This window comes from Varroa destructor, unplaced genomic scaffold (genome assembly GCF_002443255.2).
Source record: "Varroa destructor unplaced genomic scaffold, Vdes_3.0 BEIS01000006.1, whole genome shotgun sequence".
Taxonomy (NCBI): domain Eukaryota; kingdom Metazoa; phylum Arthropoda; class Arachnida; order Mesostigmata; family Varroidae; genus Varroa; species Varroa destructor.
Genome location: NW_019211459.1, coordinates 752,740 through 779,066, shown reverse-complemented (window position 1 = coordinate 779,066; position 26,327 = coordinate 752,740). Strand labels below are relative to the sequence as shown.

General features: G+C 37.9%; 2 protein-coding genes across 8 annotated transcripts in view; one reads left to right on the top strand and one right to left on the bottom strand.

Annotated features, from left to right (window-relative positions):
- The window catches only part of ATP8A (ATPase phospholipid transporting 8A1), a 58,930-nt gene extending 45,699 nt beyond the window's left edge, over window positions 1-13,231 (bottom strand). For 6 of the 7 annotated variants that reach the window (XM_086993605.1, XM_086993608.1, XM_086993610.1 and 3 more), the window contains exons 1-3: window positions 6,485-6,516; window positions 5,317-5,374; window positions 4,138-4,324 (exon numbers count right to left, since the gene is read on the bottom strand). In XM_086993605.1, the coding sequence (XP_086849731.1) occupies window positions 4,138-4,324; window positions 5,317-5,374; window positions 6,485-6,501 (262 nt within the window). In that variant the 5' untranslated portion in view covers window positions 6,502-6,516. Of the gene's footprint in view, window positions 1-4,137; window positions 4,325-5,316; window positions 6,770-13,080 lie in introns of those variants that run through there. The other variant, XM_022812650.2, reaches the window with a different exon arrangement.
- Window positions 13,232-21,076: 7,845 nt separating this feature from the next.
- On the top strand, window positions 21,077-23,632 carry LOC147754710 (uncharacterized). Its single transcript, XM_086992199.1, has 3 exons — window positions 21,077-21,302; window positions 22,444-22,667; window positions 22,920-23,632. The coding sequence occupies exon 2, from the start codon at window positions 22,455-22,457 to the stop codon at window positions 22,662-22,664; it is 210 nt and encodes a 69-aa protein (XP_086848325.1). The 5' UTR covers window positions 21,077-21,302; window positions 22,444-22,454; the 3' UTR covers window positions 22,665-22,667; window positions 22,920-23,632.
- The last annotated feature ends 2,695 nt before the right edge of the window (window positions 23,633-26,327 follow it).

Below are 26,327 nucleotides of genomic sequence, written 5' to 3'. Positions count from 1 at the left end.
TTTTTAAACATTCAGACAGTAAAATGAAGCAAATTATTTCTTGTAGCTAAGTAAATAATTTAAGGACTATTTTGGTTTATCTTAAAGCTGATTCCGAACGCGTGCTGTAAAGGAGCTTTACTACCAGGGTACTCCAGTACCTGTTCCTTGTCCGTAGATCCACTCGATCGATGCATTGATACGAAATACATTTGAAACTTCCACATTGATTGGGTATTACACCTCATAAATCTAAGTTTAGTGATAGAAGTTACTGCTACTCCATCTAGATGTCAGCCAAATTGTATTCATTATACAATGCATCAGTGAAGTTGTAGATGAAGTGTTATAAGGAAACGAAGTTAGATATGCTTATCTCACTGAACTTTTATGGTAACTAGAAAAGTTGTTTGTAGTACTTCGGATTATTAATTACCACCTAAAGGATATAATGCATGGTTTAGAATTTCCGACGTGACGAGAACTCGGTCGCTCCGGGCAAACTGGCTGACGCCCCGCGTAATCAATAGTGAGCAAAAATCTCATTCTACAAAATTTTGTGAAAGTGAAACCGTTTCTGACAATAGACCGCCTGACATCAGCCTGGAACGCGAAATAAGCGAACATGATTTGCTTCAGGGGCACACTTAAGGCAATAAGATAAATATATCATCGCATAGTGAATTATCGTCGCTTGATCAAAACGGCGGCGTAAAAATACGTCAGCCAATATACGATACATTAGTCTACTCGAGGCGCCGTTAATTTTGCCACGAATGTCATGGAAACCATTTTGTTTGCATAATTTCATCATATGCCCCTAAGTAAAGTATTCATATAATAGACTGGCCATTTTTTATAGAGCTTAAACGATTTACAAGCAAAATTTACAAGTCGGAATAAAGTATGAGAAAAACGTTAAAGTTGTTAGTACATTTAAACCAAGGCAGCTCCCCATTGTGATTCAACCTGATGCGTTGTTCTGTTCTAATCACATTTATATTCAATAGTAAGAGATGACAGTTCAGAAAAATTGTCAGGCTCGAGGTTTACAATAAGATTTACTAGCCTTTTCTCAGAACCCTTTCGCTCACGCCAAATCGACCAGCATGCCTTTTCGAAGCAATGCCGTCGTCACGACACCCAAAAGTCGCTGTACTTCGGACGATAACAGACAACAAGCCAAGAGGCCACTCCACTGTGGGCTCAATAGGGACCCCACGACACCGCCACTACCCGCAAGAGTCGGAAAATACGAATCATAATCGACTCCTATCGTATCACGTGCACAGTTTCGGTTGATCTTTTTGAAAATATAAAATCTCAATAGTAAACCCGATAAGCAAGTGGATAAGAGTATTCGTCCAGCTTATGAAAATCAAACAGATGCCCCTTGGACCTTAACAGTGCTTAATGCAGGTACGGCTTGACACTCAAGCACATAGGTGCCTTTAGTCGATATTTTCTCAGAAGTGAATAAATCGTGGTAGACCAATTTCGAGCACATAAAGAAAGAACCCTTGACAAATAGACTGATACAGTTTACCTTACCCTGTAGCACCGATTATTTTTAACGGTAGCGCTAGGCAAATTTTCACTCTGTTATACTATTATAGGTTCCCAAGTTGTAAACTGAGAGATTCGTGTCGATTTACTCTAGCAGCGTACGAAGTGGCCAACTTAGATTTGCCAACTAATACTTCATAATATCAAGTTTACCTTGCAATCGAATCGCATGTAAGTTCACTGTCACCATAAATTCGTCAAAAGGTAACCAAATAAAATTGTCATAATGATATTTTTTCAGAACAAAAATGTCTTGGTGCGATAGTAGTAAACAAAGAAGATACTCATGGCGTTAGGCATGAGTTATTAATGTGGCTAGCCATTCAAGTTATTTAATAGTTTGATATATATCGAAGTTACTTGTATAATCTCATTCGTCAAGTATCAATTGGTAATATCCAAAAAATAATTGATACGGTCAACGTCAACGTTAACTTAACATAGTTGTATTTAGCTATTTAATAATAATAATAATAATAATAGTAATAATAATAACAATCCATGTCTATGACAAAGTTATTCAACTGAATGTACCAGTGGAATAAATCGTCCTATATTCCACCGTAGAATAGGCTATATCCAGCAACATGAAGCAGCGTTCATATTTAGGCGCGCTTGAGGGATTCCTTCACGAACCAGCCTAGGATGCTAACTCCAGTACACTATACATATTAATATACGATATATGATAATTAGCAATTTCAATATATCTAGCGCGGACTAGGAGTGTGGCGATGGGCACTCGGTTCAAATTCAATAGCCTAATTAATAGATATTAATGTTAGCATTATTTTAAAAAATAGTCACTGAGCAAGAGCTAAGGCACTTCATGGTTTTGAGTTTGCCTTTTTACGCAATTACGGGAAAGCCTGGACGTTATTCAAATGTTGAAATGCAGAATGTCACCTGTAAGTTTTCATTAATAATCAATAAAAAAAATTTCAAAACGATATTATGTTCTTATATGATCCTTTTTTACCAGCGATCAACGATCGCTGACACGTATACATATGCTTGCCACGTGTGGGTATCGCCTGCATAGTCACCTAGTTCAGTAACCCTTATCGTTCTATTATGCCTGTTGACATGCGCATCAAACATGACACCTTGTTGTGTTGGGATCGTATTCGGATAAATGGATAATTTTTAATCGCCGGCCATTTTTACAGACAGGACCATGCTATGGTAACTACAGCCTTACATTTAGGACTTAATTCTGCTGTGTGTTTTCTTGCTTCAGAATGCCGTTATCGCCTTGCCGAAACTACAGCTGTACAGATAATCTCTGCAGAGTTATAACGTAACATTTAAAGTACCGTTTCAGCGATTTTTCACTAGGCCCACAAAGGGGTACGTAGTTCAAAGCATTTCATTGACTGCTACCATTTAAATCAGTAGCGAACAAAACCTTTTACATTTTCTTATAACTGGTTTCAGTAAGAGACGGAGCGAAGTAGAATGTTTTCGTCGTCTCATTAAAAATGCCCTGCGTAGCAGTAAGGGAGAACGAGCTCGGGTCGGTTATCTGTTCCCAGTAAGCTCAGTTCCCGCACAGTTGCCACTGCTCGATATATATGCTTATTAAAAAAGCAAGACCCATATGCTAAAATTACTTCGAATACACACATAACTATCGTCATATCCAGGCTACCTTTCCGCTTGCTGCGAGTTTCCATCACGATGACTCGGATATAGATCCAGGCAGTTCGTTCAGTGGTCTCAGCTAAAGGTCGGTCATAAGGCAACAAGGCCTGGCATCCATTTTCTGGAACCTCTACGATAACATCGGTAAGATGGAGATACTATGCTCGTACTATATAAATCAACACAATCATGCTGACGCTCTTAGGTTGCCTACGCTAACCAGGCAGTGTCGCCTATCGGTTAATAGGCTTCTGCTCGTTCACCATCATTTTCGCCGATGCCGCCGCCATCGTCCGCTGTCGTTTACATTTACTTGCGATCTACACCGCACTCCACCCTGGGTGTGGGCGTAACTTAGAGTAAAACCGACTCAGGTAGGTTTTTTCCGACAAACCCCTCCTCTGATGATAGTAGCTCAAAACCTATCTAGTCATCTAGCAGGCAACGCCCCAGAAATCCACTTCTTTCCGTCATCCAAAAAACCCGAATCGTTCCTTTTTTGTTTTGGTCTTCAATTAGAGGACGTAGTATTCGTAATCGTCAAAGCTATAACTTCGACGATCTCGTTGGCCACAACAACAATTGTAACTAAGTCAATATCTGTCTATTTAAATGGGCTTGTTACACATAGTAGTTACGTTTTGGGTTTCTAAGGAAGTGATGTATAAATGCAAACTACAAACAACGGCGATTGGGTCTGGTCTCGGTACGATGGGTCGTCAACCACCAATTCTAGTCTTCAAAAAGTCTTTTACATGACTGCTGCTTATCAGGAAATATTTATATCGCAGCTGCATTCTAATATATCTGTAGTATAAATCCTTCCTTTCGTATCTCAGTTATATATGCGAAGAGTGAGATGACTAGGGTAAAGGAGTGTGGCCGTGAAAGAATGAAATATATTTGCATGTCTCGATATTTACATAGAGAGTTAGTGTCTGTACTCACCGACCGGAGTGGCATCGCTAAGAAGTAAATGGTCGGAAGGATCTGGGAATTTATCGACACTTCCATGCTTAAGCACTGGACCCAGGACGTTCAGCATCGGTGTTCCAAGTGCTGTTTGGCCTGCCGGGCTCTCCATCAGACCGCAAGCTCCACTGTCTGCGGAACCCGGAATATTTGAGACGCCCGCCTGCAGCACATTATATTCAATTTTTCGGTTAGTTAATGGAACCGCAATAGAGCATAAGCATCTGGTTGGTATGTACCTCACCCAGGTTTGGTATGTGCAGACTTGGCTATAAAAATTAGCAACACCAACACCTAGGTATTCCGTATTTCAATCCGTAATATAATTCATGTGAAGCTGAAATTCCTCAACAAAATATCTCGTGTAGATGAGCAACTATTCATGGCTTATATGCCATTCAAAGCAACTGTTTATCTAGCTGTCCTGTAGTGTGCAAAGGTCCATTAAAACATTTATAGTGCACTTTCTATATTGAGGTCATCTAAGAGACTTGAGAAAGGATCGAAATTAAAAATAGCTATTAAGCACAACCTTGAACATCGGGAGACGTTAGTTTTCCCAGAATATCATTGTGAATGATTTTAGGGACCACCAATAAAACAGTACAACTTATACATATCAAAGTTGTATTAAACGTGAATAAGTTAGAGTATACCCTAGTCACAATGACAAACCATGCGTCTGGTGTAAGCTGTCGCACTTCACAGAAGAATTGTTTAACGTGAATTGGCCATCTTCAAGAATATCATTGCTAGGTCGTATTCACAGATCTTAATCCAGTGGCATTTACATCAAGAAGAAGTTTTATACGCGATATATCAACCAAACGATCATAGTCATTATTTATATTGATAAATACTCGTTTTCTTTGAATGATCAAGTGCCGCTATACTGAAAAATATTTAATATAATAGCGACAGAGAAGCTAGCGAAATATGGTTGTTTGAGCTAAATATCAATTATTACCATATTAGAGTCACTCGATATTTTTCTCTATTCGGAAAAGCCTAAAAATGCAAATTTGACTTTAGTGGTCCGTTTGGATTTTTCCGCTTTTTTTAATTTTAAAATTTAATTTTAAAATTCAACTTATCTGCCTTACTTAGACGATCAACGATAACTATCAATTGATTATTATGTTATGCTATCTTCACCTTAAACGATGCAAACATGTTTCTACGTTGAACCGACGACATCAGTGGAAGGCGTTGGCTGAAGTTCGAGGAAGTGGTTGAGGTTTTTTGTGAGAATTCGTGTAACGTAGAACTAGCGAAGCTATTATTACCTCCAGATGGCAAGAGGCGAAACATGAGCTTGATTGCATCCAATTATTATCGCCACGACTTTTCTTTGACGATCGTACGCATGTAACGTCGAATCTCCCTGTCTTCACATTGATTCAGCGATACACGTAGCCATGCCAGCCAATGAGTGCACCTTACTTAACTAGCGTTATCAATAACTGTATTTACGTATGTAGGACAGAAGCTTATCTGAATGCTTTGTCAAAATCAGTCAGAACAGCTACGACAGATCGGGCCCGAGAATGCTGACTCTTCTATAAGCTCGTTACGCTCTGAACATGTTGAGGTCATTATTAGGTCTGCGCAGTCTCAAGTGTGAACGGATGTATAAACATTTTCGGTTCCTTCATCGTTGCATTTTTACTATGATAAACTGACACATTGTCTTCATAGAGGAGTCAGAGAGAACCCTGAGCACAATGTTTCAGTTGCAGTAAATATCTGAGAAACGGCTAATTGGGGTAGTGGCTTTAATACCATATCGTATCGATGAATTAGGGAGAGAAATTTAGATTGGCCTACATTTATTCTAGTACATAATGCAATGCTTCCAGGTTATCTTACAATCGGTTAATCTATTAAGTTCGTGTTCTTTAACGAACTAAAGTGAGGACGGTGAGACAGATCCGTGAGTGCGTCGACTTGGACCCAAAATCAGGAAGCTGAAGCGAGTGGATTATGATCAAAAAGGATTTCGTCTTGCGTTGTACCAGTTTTACAGCCACTCGCGAATATGAAATGACTATTATGGACAGCATTAGGCTGACTGAGCAGATAAAAGCCAAATAATAAGTCGGCACATAGGTATGTTTAGACGCAATTCAACGATATAATAGTAAAATTTCCAGAAAGCGGCCATCTTGTAACAGATGCTCGTTAATCGATCTCCTTATCGCAATGGTGTCATACACTGTCGACAATGATTTATTTTTCAGCCAGCAGACCTATTTGTGCATCTAGTTTAGTAGATAATGTTACTCATAGCAGATTGTTACGCGAATTGCTATGTTTTGCGTACCCTTTGTCAAATGGCATAGATGTCCATTTACGTTTTCCTTTATTTTTATTATAGATTTCAGCGGGATATCCTTCCCGTATTAAAAACGCGTAGCAGTTATAAGAAGAATTCATTCACTCTATGGGTTCCATTACAATTTTCGTGTATGAGAGAAATCGTGCAGAACACGGAATTCACGGAAGGCCGAAACAGTTTCTAGACAGTAGGGGGTCGCAGTGACGGAAGATGGCAGACGAAAACATTGGAAGACATTAGTTGGCAGCCGGTTTCTCGAAATGCTCACATCTGAAATGAATAGTTTGAAAAAAAAAATTAATAATACATTCTTAGAGGAAATATCGTGCAAATTTGGTGCATCGTTAATTATAAGTGAGACCTCTTCGGTTAACGAACCAACTTCTGCGGCATCAAGTCTATGATATGGTCGCTTAACCTTAATGAACCTTAATGAAGTCAGACTGGCCGCACATCAGCCAACTGATGCGGGGAACGAAGCAATGATGCAACAAAAACAATCAGTTAGGGATAGAATCTTCCACTAGAACAATGTCGAGTATCAAGGGCCGATGACTGAAAATAATTAATTTAGCTGTTAATAGTGCTCCTACCAGTGTCTATGATTTAAGTCAAAAGTATTATCCAGTCAAAAGAAGCTTATCTTAAATTTAACGGGTTTCTATGAAAAAGTCAGAAGGCTCGATTTTGGGTATAACCGCAGCTGTATGATGCTGCTACCGACTGTCGCAATTAGAGGCTTGGTAAGGCATGTCGCATTTCAATAAGAACAGGACCGAGTAGCATCACTCAAGCTGTGCCATGATGACAGTTTCCTAATCCAGCTCAAAGATAGTCCTGGCCTGACTCTAAAGGCCAGTCTTGAGGTCAAATCCGTTAGTGCTTTATCCATCAAGCTGGCGTATTGCGGTTTTTTTTAATGTAGTTTTTCTATTAAAGTATTTCAGTAAAGCCACCGCATTCCTTCAATCTATCAATTACTTAACTGCGTTATCCTATTACCCAATTTCATTATACTGTCTTAATTATTCGGTTATTCTGTTTTAATTCATGTCTTGAACATGGCCGTATTTCCAGTGCAAACAGATCGTCGCGGTGCGCCATGGTTAAACTGTTACGTTACGGTCATTCTATCAGCTTACGGTGTAATTCATCTTAACTTTCAAAGCCATATATATAAGTATGAAGCCGCTTTATATTCAACGCCATGGCGCGGATGAAAATGGAGGTGGTCAAATTTCCCGCCAAATCCCTTTTTCGTGCCCGGTGTACAAGGTACGAAATAGCAAATGGTGTTTGTAGCTAAATTTCCCACACCTTCTTAAACGTTGTTAAAGTAACTATTTAAAGGATTCACTTTTAAGTTTCTTTTTAACCCACTGGGCAAATTTTAGCTGACGATGAATCTTGCCCCGGGCGTGCCATTTGCATGTCCTGATTCATCCAAGCTTATAGCTAAACATTAAAAAAATTATTGAGTAGTTGACATAATCAGACACACATCAACCAAACTTTAACTGATTTAAAAGTATAGGATATCAATTCATCGTATTACGAACATATTACAAGGGTATTTTTCTTGTAAAAACAGCTGAACCGAAATTTGCAAAGACCTATTTTTTTCTAGCTGTGTGAAGTTTAAGCTAGAATAAAAAGCATCCAGTATTCTGACCACACGCTGACAGCGACGGAATATATAGGCTCTTAATATGACCTTGAATGAGGATTCTTCACGGTACGCTATTTACACTATGCAGTATTCAACACTGGTGTCCTAGCACATAATGGCTACGACCTATAAGATCTCATAATGTCGTTAATTTTGCTTTTTAATAAACATATTACTGACTGTCACAATACTTCAGTACGATTTACTTAGTTCGTGATAGCTATGAAACAGTTCATAATTTCCAATCATATCAGCATAAACTAAAGCAGCTAACAATATCCATAAACACAATTTGGCCCACCTTCGTCATTTGTGTCTTGGGGACCAGCTGTGGAAGTTAATACGGACTGCTATGGAGACAAGCACCATGTTAAAATTTTGAAGAACCAAGGAAATCTACTAAACTACTTTAACATGGGCAGCTTTATGATACGATTTACCTGTATCTGAACTCTACTTAGTTTCGTGGGTCTTCATTTCATAAGCCATATTCCTTACTGCCTTTCAGTGCACTTGTATACCCGTGCTTGCTACGAGAAATATATCGATATACGTATCGGTTGAACACTATATAAAGGCGCTGATAATAAAGCAAATTATAGTTATTATATTTCCTATTGTTATGCAATAGAGAAGTCACGACTGGATAACTGTAAATTAGAGCAATATGGTATTAAAGTATTTAAAGTTACAATTTTCTATGACATAATCTAGTTTTCCGATACGCAGGGCAGCGATGAATGTTTCGAAATCGTTATCTACTCATGATCTGTTATGTCAGTTTAATGGCAGCCCATCGTGACAAACCGGCGGCAGTGAGCACCGAAATCTTTATTAACCCGTGGGGAAAAATTTAATGCCGCTGCTAGGAAGTACTTAGATGAAATGCTCAAATTAGGTGTAGTACGCATGTATTACAATTATAAATTCTATGTTCATTTGTATATTTTACGGTTTTTTTTTTTTATAAATTCTATACTCTCTCTTTGCTTCTTTAACGATTGTCTCGAACGGATGATATGGACGAACTAAAAGTAGTCAGAATAGGTTTTAAAGAATACATGACTCCCTACTATAATATACTATTATTTCTTAACTGAACGAAACTACTTTTTAGCTTGGTAATGTTGGTCCAAGGACAAATTGCTTGCTTAAAATTTGAACAATTTTTGCTACTTCTGCGTTAATTATTCGAAAGGCTTTTGTACCTAAACTCAGAAACATTTAGAATTCAGATAGACCGTTGCGTTTTTCAACAAAAATTAATGAACTAAACAAGGATTTATAATTATTACGAAGCTAATATAAAGTGATAGAGTGCGAGGTACGCACACTGAAGAGGAAATGAACTTTTCTAGGCCGGGCCATAGAGCGTAGTAAGTGTGAGTAGATTAAGCAGACAGGCGAAGGCCAGCCGTTCTCTACATTTTTTAGCGCTTTTGTGCTCGCTGAATTTTTCTTTATTAAGTAAACGCATTTATTCCATTGAAATTGTCAATAAATATATTGCCATAGCAAAAACGACTTCCAAAGCGAACAAAAGGTGTTTATCGCTTAAATATCAGCTAAGCAAAATTCTTATTAAATCTACAAATTTCGTGATGCATAAAGTGGGTGCTGGTGAAGATTGCCTATTTCGTTCTAATTAATCTAAGTGGACGAGGGCGCTTTGCGGACAATTAGAGGTGAATCTGTGATAAAAGAAGAAACAACAAATAGAGGCCAAACGTGGCAGGGGACGCCCGCTCACGCAGGCGGGTCACGGCCCCATTGCAGTGCCAGTTCCCGACTGATGCTCTGTTACTTTCGCTCCACTGAATGCGGGGGCCGTCCCAGCTGGCCGCATTTCGGTGTCAGGTCGGATGCAGCGTACGGCATAGGGCACAACGACGAAGCGCATATAATAACGCATCGACAAACGGCAGCCCGATACGCACAATGAACAAATTCATACCTAGCCTTTGCACTGATTCCTCTATATGGACACAAAATCCGAAGGTAAAATGGCACTTTATTAGGTAAATCGTGACCGCGATCACCAGTTATTTGATTTTGTTTTTTATTCAAGGCGAATGATCGATAATGCACCCTAAAAAACAAAGCACCAATGTACCAGATGGTTCAGCGGGCTCAGAAGCGCACTGCGCCGATGCCGTACGTCGTAATCAGTAATAATCAATCACTAATGATAATTGAGTTAATTATTATCTTGTTTTTAGTTATTTTCGGTTTAGGCTTATCTTATTTCAACTTATGTTTTGAAACTCAGCTAATTTTTTTTCTAAGTTCATCTACATTTGGTGCATTGTCGACGGGCCCGCTAAGTTAGTTTTGAAGTCAATTCCTGTCCGAAAACCGGCCTATGCCATGCTGCTTGTCCAAATACATGTCCCTTCTTGTACCGCGAAACGAAAGTAACTTCCGTACAAATTTGGGAATGGAGTACCAATTTTTTTTTGGGACAATCAAGAATGACTAGGCTTCAACATGGGTTTTACTCTAGAGAGTAAAGGGTACTCTACTGCACGTCTTTAAAACAGCATAAATACTAAAGCAAATGTAGAGTGCTACACTCGTCGACATATTATCGAAAGGTGAGGAACTACTGTTGCTGTTTCTCAACGTTGGTTTACATGTAGTTTTGGCAAGCCGTAACGTTTTGGTAATTTTGGACGGATATTTTTGCGTCCGCGGATTTTGCTCTAGTGTAGATTATTATACAGTTTTCTCTTTCTGAAACCCTGGCTGGTTTGGCTTTTCCCTATAGTAATATCGGGCAATAGTAATCTGAGTTATTAGTGGCTGTTTACACTGCGATTGCTGATCAGAAAATCAATATTATTCTAGTTTTTCGTCTGCATATATTCGAATAGGTAGATTCTTCTACTTAGAACAGATAGGGAGAGGGGTAACGTTTTGGGTAAATGCTAATTCTAGGTAATAGCCACGTTAGTTGTTACCTTTAACATTCTCAGTGATAGGTTTCAATGGTTCTAATGAAAGCATTACAGTAAATAGCAAGCATTACTTTCAAAAATACAGATACCTTCAAAGAGAACGCAGCCTTTAAAAAAGCATCACGCTATTTGAAGAAAATAATACAAGTGTTGAAAATTTATTGCATACCAAAGCTGTATGATATATCAATTTTTTTTCATTTTTATATAGCATTTAAGCTAGTTTCAGTATGGTTATTCTCTGTATGTAGTGTGCTAATCCAGCACGTATTTTCCTCATGTTCAATTACTAGCAAAAAGTTTAACTTTAAGGCTGTAAAAATATTCAGCTTCAATACTGAAACGTCATTTAGAAAGGCAGAAAATCAAAGCGTATATATTAAAAAAAAAAAAAATAGAAAGCACACAGATCAGGGCAATAAATTGTTTTACTAGCTTATACAAATATCATTTTAGCAATCCACCGATGTGAATTACATCTGGCGTTTCGTATAGGTCATCGGCACAATAAGTCAAGATAAGCGGTTTGTGGAGTAATCGTTGAGTTCAGCATTCCCCGTATAGAACTAACCACCTTACAAAAAAAAAAAAAAAAAAAAAAAAAGCTTTGTCAACCTTTAGCTTAGGTTGGTAATAACAAACTGTAATAGATCCAAATACCTAAAAGCTAATGATTCGCAATCAAAATGTTAAAATGAGTACCTATGTAACGTATCCGCTAAAGAATGAAGCAAGTTTGATGTCTGCAAACAGAAAATTATGTAAAATGATATAAACATGTTTACCTAGAGTACGTTACCACAGAAAACTCTTAGTCTTTAGCATCGCTGCAAGAAATGCGTGTGTCATAGGTTTTCGACAATTTTTTTTGCAATCTTCGGAACATAATCATATTCAGGTTTTCTGTTCACTGAACCAGCTGCCTGATTGTCAGTTGAGTTTGTAACTTAAGGTTTACTTGGGAAGTTTTGGCATTCTGCTAACGTTTCTAACGCCCAAGTTACTACGAATACAAATTCCAAACCGGAACCTTATAAAACGTCTATGAATCTCTAATATAGCTACCTGTTTCCTACCTGTTGTTCTTCTATACTTTCACGCTTGATTTTAGTAATAAATGATTTTATCTAATTGTTTCAGTTTACTGGCTGGAACACCGTATCGTTAAGCAACTCGTAAGGCCTTTTTAGTCATATGTTGTTTTTTTTTATGGTTAGTAGATTTTATTGACGGCAAGTGGACAGTGCTTCAACTTCCTGTACATTCGCAGTTCTTATTCGATGAAATATTATAGCACCAATGGTAAGTTCCAAAGAGTAACGGCTATTTCATATTTATACTTTTCCATGAACTCCAGACCTATGGGTTTAAAGCTTAGTGGCAGTATGTGTGTCACTGCGCTAATATCACACGAACGCTAGGATACGGGTGGTGAGGTTACCTGTGACAAACGTTATAGTTGTGAAAGCAGCTTTTGAAAGCCGCAGGTTTATGAGGAACGATTTGAAAACAGCTTCTGAGGTCGATATCGGTTTATTTGAAACTTTTCTGGACAAAAAAGCCACTGTCATTGAAAGCTATTGGTACAATCTAGAAGTTAACTTTTTACTTAGGATCTTCGTTTGTTGTTTTGATTGAAGTATTACTTCTTAAGTTAATGCCGCACTGGCCTGCGGATTACTGCCGCATGTGCCTGTTTGCCACCTTCTTGCCAGTGCGGCCTATTGCTACCTAAGCAACGTTTTCCACCAGTGGCATGACGCAGGCCCAGGTAAACACAACACGTGATCTATTATTATGTATACATCTTAATCTAATTTTGTGACAAACAGCATTTTATGACAAACATCACTAAAAATTATATTCTATCAGTATACAATGACGGAACCTTTATGATGACATATCGAAGTGCTCAATTTTCGATCGTTTTCTTGAAATGTAGTTAGCTACCCTACCTTGACACGATTATTGCAGCACGTCCAAAATCTGTGTCCTGTTAAGGCGTCTCGGAAGATGACTTATTTTCAGGGTACTTTTACACCTCGATCATCGTCAGTTGAAGGTACACATTTTTGAGGAGAGTCAAATGGCCGTAGCAGATCTATGCTACCGAACCACATGGGTAGAAACGACACCAACCACTATAGTGTAAGTAGCGCACGAAAAGAGGCACAACATATATATACCCTAAACTGACAAAGCAGAAATGAAAACTTCTCGCCAGAAATCTTGGCTGGTAGTGAAGAAGATCATCAACGGATACATCAGTAGAAGCGCACCGTTACAAGTACCCGTACCATTAGATAAATTACTCGAAGTTTTGGGAATCATTTCAATAATCAATTCATCCTATAACAATCCCAAAGCGACTACCGGTCGTATAGTTCGCGTAAAGGTTTATCAACAACTTATTAATACAGATCTTTTTTTGTTCAGCTTTTGTACTGCAACTGAGAAGTCACCGATACAGCACACACTACGCACAGACTGATGTTTTTACTGGAACCATTTCGACCAAAACATTTAAGATGGATCTTCCTTGATTTTACCGATCATGCAGACATCAGCTGATAATGAACAATTAATTTAGAGTGTCAAAAAACATTATAATCACCGAGGCGATTACGTATTAATCGCACTTGTCTACTGATCAGACGCCTGACCGCCACTGCTAACGTGGGTTTCTTTATGTTTGATAATGTGAGCACGTTCGACTGCTTAGCTCATGTGTCTAGTAAAGACCATCTGAATAAGTTACCTAACCATATAAGATCCACAGGAACAGTCGATGCGATATCCGTGCACGATATACATTACAATATATAATAATGAGCAGCATCTAATTTCGCTTTGACAACGACATTATTATGCAGTCGCAATGCACGGAGTCGGCGAAAGGCATATTCGTACAGGAACAACTAGTGGATACTGATGATGGTCCTCGCAGGCTCGTCGCATGGGGGTGCTCTCACACCACGCTCACGTATATACGCACGAAGGCAAAAGACTATGGAGAGGACGTGCTGAGATCACGACCAGTTCCCTTCTCCCATAGGCCCTCCTTCAAATCAGCCTCGCTCCCTCCCTACCCTTATCGGATAGACGCGCAGATGCTTACCAAATAATAAGTAGAATTGGATAACTCATAGAAAACCCCTAGCGAACTGCAAATTTTGATGTTTACAAAACCTGCAAGTGTACAAGGTCTAATTAAAAGCAAGGATCCAGCATAAGTATATCGAGTGTATCTACATAAATTCGCGTCTGAAGGCTATTTTTTGAATGATATTCATTTATAAACCACATAGACTGAGGGCTCTCACTAATTCATGTTGAGAAATACTGGGAGAAATATGTTTAGTTGCGAAAATGGTTCAGATGGTCAAACCTAGCGGCATCGACTGCCCTGAAGGCATTTGCTGAAATAAAACAGACAGACTCAACTGCTGTGATCTAATAACATATCCACTAAAAGCTTTCTTTGTACTGAAACTTTTATCTCTAATTAGTTGTGCTAGTATTAGAGGCCCAAAGAATTGTGTAAGTGTAAGGTATTCATTTCCAGTGTGTAGCTTACGTGTGCCCGAAGAAGAAGCTCTGTTTATAAGAATAGATTGCGGTCATTGCCTAAGGCAAGCTGCGCCTCTTAAATAGGATTCTGTCTCAGCTTCAACGGGCTAGTATTTCCTACTGTTTAAATAATGACTTTGTTATGACTTGAAACCCTTAAGCAATTTGATCGAAGAGGCAATATCTATCAGTGATCGATTTATAACGATCGAAGATGATTTGGAACGATCAAAATGTATCTAATCAATCAATCGATTATAAGCATGGACTATCAAAAAATGGCTCATCAACGTGAGATAGTTATTTATATCTGGGAACTGAAATTTCATTCAAAGTCAAACATCGACTGACCTATGCAACGACCCATCTTTTTTTTTATCTCAGAATGTTGGCGGTTGTTATAGCATCGTATGAAATATAATAACATGCGTTAACACACCTCAAATCGTATATCTGCATAAAAAATAGGATTGAATTATTACTGGATTGAAAACAGCTCCTGACACTTGAATTAGCATGTGTTCCCTGTGTAAAACTGCAGCTGTATCTGAAAGGGTTGACGATCCCTTTGCCACTTGCATATCGCCTGAAGCTTACAAAATAGAGACGGCTTTTATTAGAAAAGTTGTATATGTATATATTAGGTGGTTTAGTTAATCAGTAACTTAGTTCCTTCTACAAATATGCCATAGACGTAGAAGGACCTTGTGTTATTCCGTCACAGTTATCAGTTTACGTCCTGCACGACCAATATATGAACGCAAGTGAATTGGGAAGTTTTATGAAGACGTAACTGAAGTCACAACACGAATGATTGCAAGAAGACAGCGAAAATTCTTCGCAACTTCAGACGGTAGAGCCCTTGAGCCCTGGCTGTTTCTCGTCATCAATGCGTTCCCGATCAAATGCCTTCTTAGTTTGTAATAGTTTCAAGGTAAAAGGGAAAGTGTAGGAGATACCGAGGGAAACAATGCATTTGCGTGTGACAGTGACCTCACGACGACATTCCCAGTGAAACGAAAAATCCTCTGTTAACTAGTTGGTTTTTCTCTTTATAGTACTCCAGTGTTGTCATTTTTATAACATAACCTATTGTGCCCTACTTACTTGCTTCAGTAAAGGGGGCTTCGAACTTGATTGTATTTCATCACAGGTGAGCTGATTTCTATTTCGAATCACTGCGTGTATATCTAATAACCCTTGAACCATATATAATGAAGATGAATATCGAGATATACGATAGCATATTCTCATAAATTAGTCGATTATCTGTAGCTGAAGGTCTCTGGTTCGAATCGGCAAAGACACCGACATAGCCACTGTTTCTATAGTTGCATTAATCAGCTACCTTTATAAGCTAATTGCAACTGGATCCATCAGTGGTTACGCCACAAAAACGTTAACTTATATGTAATACTCCTTTTGCTACTGCCAATTTTGCTATTTACAACGTGAAGTTAAGCGTGACATGCTTCAACTTGCTTATACACCACTTCAAGTTAGAACATCTCAAGACAAAGAAGCACTGGGGAATCGACATCAATGCCAACCTACCTATTATTTGCTGCTCCATATCCGCTTCGAAAAAAGGAAACTTAAATGCGGCTTTTATTGAAGCTTAACTTAGCACTTCGGCTACTTTGTCATCTAGACCCAGTGCAATCCAAGCACGATCAACAGAACTAATGTCCGAACTATTTTTCGTATTACTATTAGATATGAATGAAAAGATCAGCGATTATTTTTATATAAATAGATAATTCTCTAAACAAAAGATAATTCGCTCAACACTAGCCGATGCACAGAAAATTGACGCCTCTCTGCTACTAACAACGTTTCCGTACTTTCAATTCATCCCATGTTTGTTTAGCCCAAATATGTTACCTATGTATTGTACAATGAGCAGGGACGTTGAGCCCGATGACAGAGTTGTTTTAAGTGTTTGGTAATTACAAAGCCTTATTAGCCCTATCTACTTATATGCCTATTTCTAGGTATTCTATAATTGATATCGGAAATACTTCGAAAATGAGATACGATGAATATTCGGAAATATAGGAAATAGTATCGATGCTCATGCCTTGACGTAATCCAAGCAAGTTCAATAGGTTTGCTTTTCGGGTGTAGCCCAACGTACCGCGCTATTATATTGCTAAATGTTATTTTATATATTTTCTAAACTCTATATATATTTTTCGCTGTCTCGTTCACAAGCTGCGCTAATAAATGTTTTTATTCATTTACAAAAAAATGTAAGACCCACGTTATCAATGACTGCAGTATTGCCATACGCTTAATGTCTTTATCATAGATATTTAGCTGGTAAAATTGTAAAGTACAAGTAGTAACTTTAACTTTAAATAGTAATAATTATACTCTAAAACGTGTGGCCCATGCTTTTACATGACTTACTAAGAATAGCAGGTCGATAACTGGAGCATGAAACATTTCCGCTGTTTTAAAATAACGACTCTGCTAACTATGGGTCAACTTCCAGTAAACGTACTCTGAATTCCATAGATGAAATGGTTTTGCCCAGACTAAGAGCCAGAGAAGTTACTACCAACAGGTACCACATAGCGTCTGCTAGATGCTATTATAATAACAATCTGCAGAACATGATGAATTAAACCAGCATTTTTCTGTGATCAGTAAACAGTAATGGGCCTGCAATTATGTTTTCCGTCTGCTATTATTAGTTTGCATCCAACGACATTGATAGTTCCTTGCATATATTAGTTACATAGTGAACTAAAATATTAATTAAGGACCATTGTGCTTTGTATCACATATTACAAAATAATTAGCAGATATGGAAAATTGCGATTGACAACTTCATCGTAAGCGGTTTGACGTACCTCCCCGTCACGTTAGTGTAGCAATGGTCAGTTTTTTAGATTGTGATATGTAGATCAATGGAGAACGTTAGCTCAGCAGAAGATAATGCCATGGGCTATTGATCCGTGAATATGCACATTTTACAGCCGAAAATAGCGCCGGGAGAGGTCCACTGAATGTGTTCTGTAACATGTAGACGCAGATATGCACTTAATGACGAATTGCAAATAGTTTATGACCTAATTAGACGTTTACACTCTCTGTAGTACGTGTATATTGATGCGCGTGTCATCTATATATGTATATATAGCCAACGCCTAAATATAATAGACAAGTGACATCTCAATGAGCGGTTTCTTTTTTTTGTTTTGAAGCTGTCAAATTATAATAATACGATTAAGTTAAAAAAAAAAAGTACAAATCTACTCGTTCTATTCGGACCTCCAGCACCTATACTGTTTGAATGAGTATCTTCTAGACAGTGTAACGTATTATACAGATAAGCATTGTACAGGTAAGCAGGCACAAATACAAAGGCGGATTTGGCGCTTCAACCTCTCCCCTTTTAGGTCTCCTCTCTTCCAGCTAAAGCGGCTGGCCGTTATCGTGAAGTGGCGGCTTTTGCTTTCAGGACATCCCGCTGCCACTACAAATTCTACCTGCAAGCAAGCTCATATTGTCGTCCAACTACGCAGTGGAAATGGGTATGCGCTTATTTCCATACTGTGCCAAAGAACGCTTCCACCAGCGAGCGGACACGTCACATAATTATTATTGTTATTAATGTTATTCACAGCTGTTTGTTCGTTGACTAGGTTGACAACGTCGATATCAATTTGGAAATGTGTCGACGTTACAAGACGATAGTATTGTCCCACCAGTCCAATACTATCGTCAACATACCACTCCAATTGTATCATATTGTGTCGCCATTAATAAAGCAGCCGTTATCGTAATGTTTCCATTGTTTTTGAACTGGTGTTCGCGACGCAGCCATGCAACGCACTGTAATACCAGGACACCTGTGCTGGGCTCTTCGGACACTTGGTCCTTTCTATTTATGTTACCCTGCCTATTAAAAGGGAGTTGGCACTCGGTAACATTTGTCATCCATTTTCTCAAGGCAACGACAATAAGCACTTGGCTGGACTATAACAGATACAACATCGTTCTGGTTTCATAAACGAATGAGCATTGAAGTAGGGACATTTTAGACGAACGAGAGAAATCGAAGCAGAAAAAGGAAAGAATCTTATATTTATAGAGAATCGTCGAAGCCATTGACGATACTTTATAGAGCACTCCGTAAAAAAAGTCTGAGGGCAACTATTTCGGTGTTATGTTTAAAGACAGCTCTAATAAATCTTAAAACTTTTAATGTTCTCGAATTTTTAAATCGATCTTTATTGTATCTTCGAGTAAGCAAGTAAGCGCATGAAAGACTCTTTGGTAAAGCATCTCTGGCGCAGTAATATATCGATATATATATATAGCAAATCAAAGCTGGATTTTATGCATGACTAGTAAATTTGAAAGATCTACAAATTCTGTATTGTTATCATTAAAGCGCATAGTGGTTAGGTGATTCCGTTAATGTAATTATGTCTGGTTACTTCATTTAAAAGTTCATTTAAAAGCGACCCATCTCGAATTAGTTGTCAGCTAAACCAGCTGCCGGGCTCTAAGCGAAACATCCGTTCTACCTATCTTCTTACACAATGTCACTGGGTTTCTAAAAAATTGCCTTTGACATCGTATGCAAGTGTACATCCCTACTATCATCAATATATTAGTTGTCTAGTCATATCGCTTTACAACCTTAGATTTTTTAATAGAGTTAGGAGAGATTTGTTGCGGTCTTCAATACTGATTTCGGTTAGCATCACCCTGTCAGAATAGAGACGGCTAGCACCCGGGCAATTCACCGCCCGGCCGGACTTGAACCATCAGCATAACGTGTACATAAGATCATACGTTATCCATTAAGCTATCACGGGTATGAATAAACAGAATCTATGTAACCGAATGTAACGTTACGTATAAAAATATCGTATGTGTACTCTATTAGTGTTTCTCTATATACACCCACACGCAGACACTGACGTCTTGTTTCAAAATTTCCCTCGCTCAGGCATTACTACAGATCATAAAAGCTCCAGTCACTGTTTAGGAAGCGACCCACCGAGCAACAGTCTTCTTTCAAGTCAGATTATCAAGTTGAACGTAAATTTGGCGTAGGTAAAAAGCCACGATAAAAATGCAAACTGAGCGGCCCAGTTTCTCGTAAGTTTGAATAACCTTCATCATTTGGCTTTCAGAGTCACAATTAGCCTTAAAGACTGGAACAGACATAACTGCCCCCGTTCTTATAGGAGAACTTTATCAACTAACGTTCTACTTAAAAAATCTTGTTTATTGTCAATAAAAATAAGTCAGCAAAGCTTAAACTCCGAATTGTTGATTATCTTCAAAACTTCCATTCTCTTCTCATACTTAAACAGGTGCTAAGCAATAACGGACCAGAAATTCAGCTTACTGAGTTATGTGGAAATCATATCTTACTAGCTTTGTTCAAAATGAATATTTTTTACATTTTTGCTCTAATTTCGCTAGCACAGTTTCCCTTAACGTAGACAAGATGTTACCGTACAATGCAGCGGAGTCGGCAGCATTTGTTGGAATGACACTATAATTACAACGACTTTTTACGGATACAGAAAGCTTGACGCTAGCACAATATTGCCACCATCAAGCAGAGTCCGAAAAAGCTGACACCAATTAGAGTAATTAGGACATCCACCAACAGGTTAGCCGACTGGAAAATCTCAGATGGTTGGCCCTAAGAAATAAAGATGGATCCCTGTAGTTCCTCAAATAAGGGGTTGTTGCAGCACCATATATGCTAAACAGTTCATGTCAAAGCAAAACTTTGTGAAATCGTTTTTGCTATGAGCTGGGTGTTTTAGTATTTGCAAGATGAAACAGTTGTTGTCAACTGATTTAATTTCCGATTTGTACGTTTACTATATGTACCTGTAATTCTATATATATAGATGCAAAATATCCAAACTTTTGCAACTCATATGTGCGAACACGAATATGTATTGTCGTATTTCTTAGAAGAGATGGTTCTGCTTATTTGGGATTAAAATAACGGGTACTGGTTTGATTTGAAAATAAGGAACGTCTTTTTCGTCAGCAGGTCCATGGTAGACCGGTCCATATATACTGATAAACACCTGTCATAGCTAAAGACCGGTGACTATTTTACTCTGCGTTGATTTTGAGTCCTCCACCGATATTCCGACATCTCGGTGAACAACCTTTCGTACAGCATAATGAAATTAGCTAAATTATAGATAGGTAGAGAGTGGTAAATCCTCGCCTATCCCTTACTCCCCCAAATACGCTGGCGTCGTTTCCACAGACAACACCATAATGCCAGTCTATAGCAGCATAGCATAAGAGTGACAACTGTGTAGCCGGTGTACACATTGTGCCTGTCTATGTTATATGAGAGAAAAAGCGTCAAATAACGTTGACGTCCCGCCGCCGCTAAAGCGGCACTTCAAGCCGCTAACTCGGGCTGGGAGAGACCATACTGCAGTTATAAGCCAACTGCGGACTACGTTTATGTCAGCAGCAGTATTGTAATAGCTGATCTGTGTGCGATACACAGAAGACAAAACCAGGTTGTAAGTGCAGTGTTGTCGTTGGCTATCCTCGCCAGAGTGTCGTCCTCTACGTCTTTCTACGAAGATTTAATCTAGTAAGCTATTTTCAGTAGTTGCAATTGTGTTTTTATCTATTATATTATACTTCGCGATCTGTTTTTTTTTCGTTGCTAGGCGTATAATGACAATCGTCTATTGGTATACGTGATTATTCCCTTATGGGTAATTTTACTATCTCAGATATGCTTTGTAATAATTGTATAATTATCATCATCTCATTCTTCTACCAGATACACTGGATGAAGAAGAAGGAGAAGAAGAAGAGCGGCAGTGGGTTAATGTGCACTAGTAACTGGTTATTCTGGCACAATATACGTGACCATTTTACCATACTACCGGATTATTACCGGGCTGCTTTTATGTACTACATGATTCGGATGATACTGGGTCGTTCGCTACGCATTTGGAGAGCCGGCGCACATTGATTCCAATTTCAGTATAAAAATAGCCTAGGAACCTGTGTTTAGGTTCAGGCTCAGTTTTGTCAAAAAGCACCTTTTTCTTTACTACGTTTTCTTCTTCGCGAAATCTTTATGATTGTTTTTGCATGTATTGTCATTTATTTTTTTTTATTATGATAGCAAATTTTACCCTCATCACCCTTATTTATTTACTGGCTTAAGTTCAATATCAACAGATATTATCAGTCTACCTTATGGCCTGGCCTGCCAAAGGTAGTGATATGGTACCAAATTTTTAGCAACGGTAGAGTTGATACTTTATTAGAATAATAATAACAATAATAGTTGAAGTACCATTCAATAAGAACCATTATTACTGTTAAATATTATGAAGTATTGAACGGCCTATGATAAAACCATTTAATGAAACTTAGTTTTGAAAGCTGCTTTTCGCGCCCAAGGCTTACTCTGTCTCTTAAATGTTGATAATTTTATCTTCTACTATAAAGACACATTTTGTTCTTCTGGCTCGACAGTAGCCGACTGTTTGGATTAAACATCTCTATCTATTTTTTACGAGTGATACTAAGATTCCATTGTACGCATTTTCTCGCTTAAAAAAATCTGGTATAGTTATACAAGTATAACAACCGGACGTCCACGTTTAGTTCTAAGGTGTTTGTAATTTTTCCATGTAATTTACCGACTATTCTTCAAAAGGATACTGTTACTTGGAGCTATCCCTATAATTGTAGTTTCTATCGGTTCGTTGCAGAAAGAATAAATATGAGTAAGTACTCCTCCATGGACGAGTATGAGCATTTGAATGAAGAAGCTGATCGCTTTATGAACAGCGGACACTCGGGAAAGCAGCGCTCGAAAAAGGAGGCCTTTGAGCATCAGAACCGGCCCGACCCGCAAGGACACACGAGGAAAATTGTTACTAATATGAGTAATCAGAACCAACGAAGGGCCTCTAAGTCATTTAAGGCATAGAAGGTACGCACCACTAGGTGATGGAAAGAATTTTCAAGCGAAACACTCATTAAAAAAAATACAGGATTGACTGCATATCCAGAAGCCACTGGACCTACTAAACTTGTCTCCGTAGTATATATAGTATAGTAACAGTAACACATAATATGTAGCTGCACTAGAGGCAAAAATTTATCCTAGCTTTTCTGATAGGACGTTCGGATCAGATTTACGCATTTTGGCCTGTCACTGTTTTCGTTTCACCGACCATTTCAGAAGTTCTTAAAATATGTGCCACCCGCAGCATGATCGTTCGACACTGCGGGTTTTGTGGGATAGAAGAGCATAAGCGAAAATCAACGCAAGAACAAGAAAAAAAATGGGACAGCGCATAGCAGAAACAATAAGGATCTCGTTAAGATCATAATAATAATATAACAATAATAAGCGGAACACAAAACAGGTAAACCATTAGGACCTTAAAATACACAAAATATGCAATAAGATAGTGAAAGTGGTTTACTGTACCTCATGTGTACTACTATATGTAACGATATACTTTTCAGTGAAAACTTGTTTTACATTAGGGCAAAAACGTGTCCTTCTCAATGACAAAAAAAAAGCTCCTGTAATCGATTGTGTTTGCATAGCCTGTAAACAGATGACGTTTTCGTTAGGCGCCTTCGCAGAGAGCTCACCAAGCAGTAGAGCTGAGTGACTCCTTAACCGTTGGATTTGTTTGTGTTGATAGCTGTTGAGTCAGCTATCAGTAGTGTTTTTGCAAATAAAAAGTAAAAAATGTATATAAAACTAGTGCAAGATGCCGGCACGACAGCAACCGGGAACATGTGCTGAAAACGCTCGAACAGTGCTACAAAAAAATATTGGGATTATTATTATCCAGTAAAATATGACTCAACTAATCTACCTCGCATCGTACTGGATTATGCTTTGGCAAATAAAAGCCAGTATCAAAAGCATGGACATAACGAGTTTTCTTTTAACTTTAAATCGTATTGATCAATAAACTGTTTCTTGATAACTGACAACGAGGTTTGTTTGATGCTGTAAAAATCCTCCGCATATTGAATGATGCGGATTTCACTGATCGCTTTCTTTTTTTAACGTGTTGCCAGAAAGCATTTTTTGTTACCTTTTCAACATATTACAATTAAAGCTTTCCAGAGAATGTGCCGATTTCTATAGTTTTACTAGAATTGAAATAATTTTACACAGATATATAATTTGCCAACTTGCTAGGAAACGCTCTTTTACATGTACTTTAAATGACCGTTGGAAAGAAGTCCATGTGGTAACGTGGCTGTCTGCATTGTGGCGGGTCTGGTACGAAATCCATGTGTGTCTAAGAAATCTTCAATGATTGGTTACCTGTATTAACAGCACTCCGAGAGGCCCTTTAGTAGTAAATTACTTGAAATGGACGGGGCAAGCCCTAGATAAATCTATGTTATTTAAATGAAAAATGATTCATATAACAGCTTAGTATGCTGTTACAATTCGAACGATACATTTCGTATACGAGAGCATAGTAATACTGTTATATAATATATTCACAAATAGTTAAGGATCTTCAAACATATTTTCATCTTAAGAAGCTTACTTCGTCTCATTATTATTATTGCACCCGTGTCCCAGGAGCACCTACGTATATCTGATGAACGGGTTGGTAACTGCGTCAAAATTGGAAACCGTTATAGATTCAGACTATTGTAGAATTATACCAACTGTGCCAGTCGATTGTGGCATAAATTAAATACCTAACAAATCAGATAATGCATATCAAACAATTAAGCTCAGTTCTATCGAGCTATCCACGACCTTCAGATAAATATACTCGTTTAATTGCAGATTTCCAGACTTCGACAGATGTTGCGCTGCTCTTAGAATTTTTCGTAAGCAAATAGGTTATCACTTAACACGTTATCATGTTAAAAAATGATACGCCTACCTAAGTTAAGAAAAGCTTTTTGTTTATTCGGTCGTAAAATAAATTAGTTTGGGAGCATTGTTTGAACCACAAAAGATAAAAACGAATACAGTCAAACATTAGCTTAGAATCTTAAAGTGTATCTGCTTCTTTGCTAGTAGTAGGTCTGCATTTAGTCGAGCCATAGAGTTCTTCATCTAGTAAATCCGCGGATGACAGAAAAATGAGTTGGCAATTGCTGTACATTGACTTTTTTGTATTATTACAGTAAATATGTTTGGCTTTAAAGAAATGTGCTCTATGTGGCCTGATGTTTAAACTAGTAGGCCATCCACGACTGATAGTTTGCCCGCCCAGTCCGAAGAAATGTGGGTACTTTTTATCCGTACAAAAAACAATAATAACTTTAATCATCAGTTTGTTATTATTATTAACGTTATAAATACTGAATTGATAGATATAATGAAATGAGCTTTGACTGTATCGTAGTAAAGCTTTAGAGTGCGTTAAATGCTTTGAAATATAAGAAAAAAAGCAAATTTCTTTTATCGTCATTTATAAATGCAAGTCAGACTTATAAAAGTGACTTGTATCTAATAGATACGATAGATGATGTTTGTTATGCCTTAACGGACTTTCGCATCTTTCAGTCGCATTAATCATGCATCACCTAAATTAAAGTTTTTGTTTATATTTTGTTTTCAGGACTCTATCTAAATCGATACAGATAAAAAAAAAGTTACAGATATTTCAACGACTTCACATCTGCTAGAAGTGTCTTTTCTATCGTTCACGTTTATTCAATATAGCCAACACTTAATATAGCTTCATTTCAGGACCTAAATCTTTGATAGCAGAATATCTATTATTTAACCTGCACGTTACGTTTCAATAGTTAGCATGCACCAAACGCTACTGGTCTATGTAAACTCCTTGAAGTATCACTCAAATACGCTACATACAAAAAAAACTCTAAAGAAACTCAATGTTTAGGTGAGAGCAAGCCAAAAGTCCCAAAATGCAACTGAATGCTCAGAATTACCAAAAAATCGAAAAGTGCACGGTCGTGTAAAAAAAAAAAGAGCCGGTTTTTCAGAAGACGCACAAAAATTGACAAGCAAGCTTTTAGTCTTAGTACGGGTCTTTGCAACGATTAAAGATATGATAATAACTAATCTTTGCTCAAATTAGGAAAACGACGAACGTCTATTCGCCATGATGAGTTTGGTTTTTTGATGGAGAAATAGCTGGCTCTCGTATGATACAAGGAAGAGTTGATGAACGCATTCACGTTACTACAAACAGCCTGCCAAAAGTTGTGCCGATTCAAGTGCCGTACCTGTACGGATGAACTAATAAACAAACAAATGAATAAGAAAAGAAACTTTTCCAACTGACTATTTTAGAACACGTGCGGGTAAAAATAAAAAGATACCATATAACATATTCGTCCAGAGCATACATTTTTAGAAGGCCTAAATAACCTGTAGCATCATTTTTTTTTAATATTAATTGCTCTAATTAATTTCTTTAATAGTAACAGCTATTTATTCTTATGTATTGGCATCATTTTGATGGATCGTACAGATAATCAATCACTATTAGAGGTCATGAAGCGATCGGTTACGTTAAACTAATCATCAAATCGAGTTCATTAATTAATAAAAAATTGAATTATTGCGTGTTATTAAAACGCCATGTTGCATTGCCAATCATTGGTCGATAAGGGACACTTT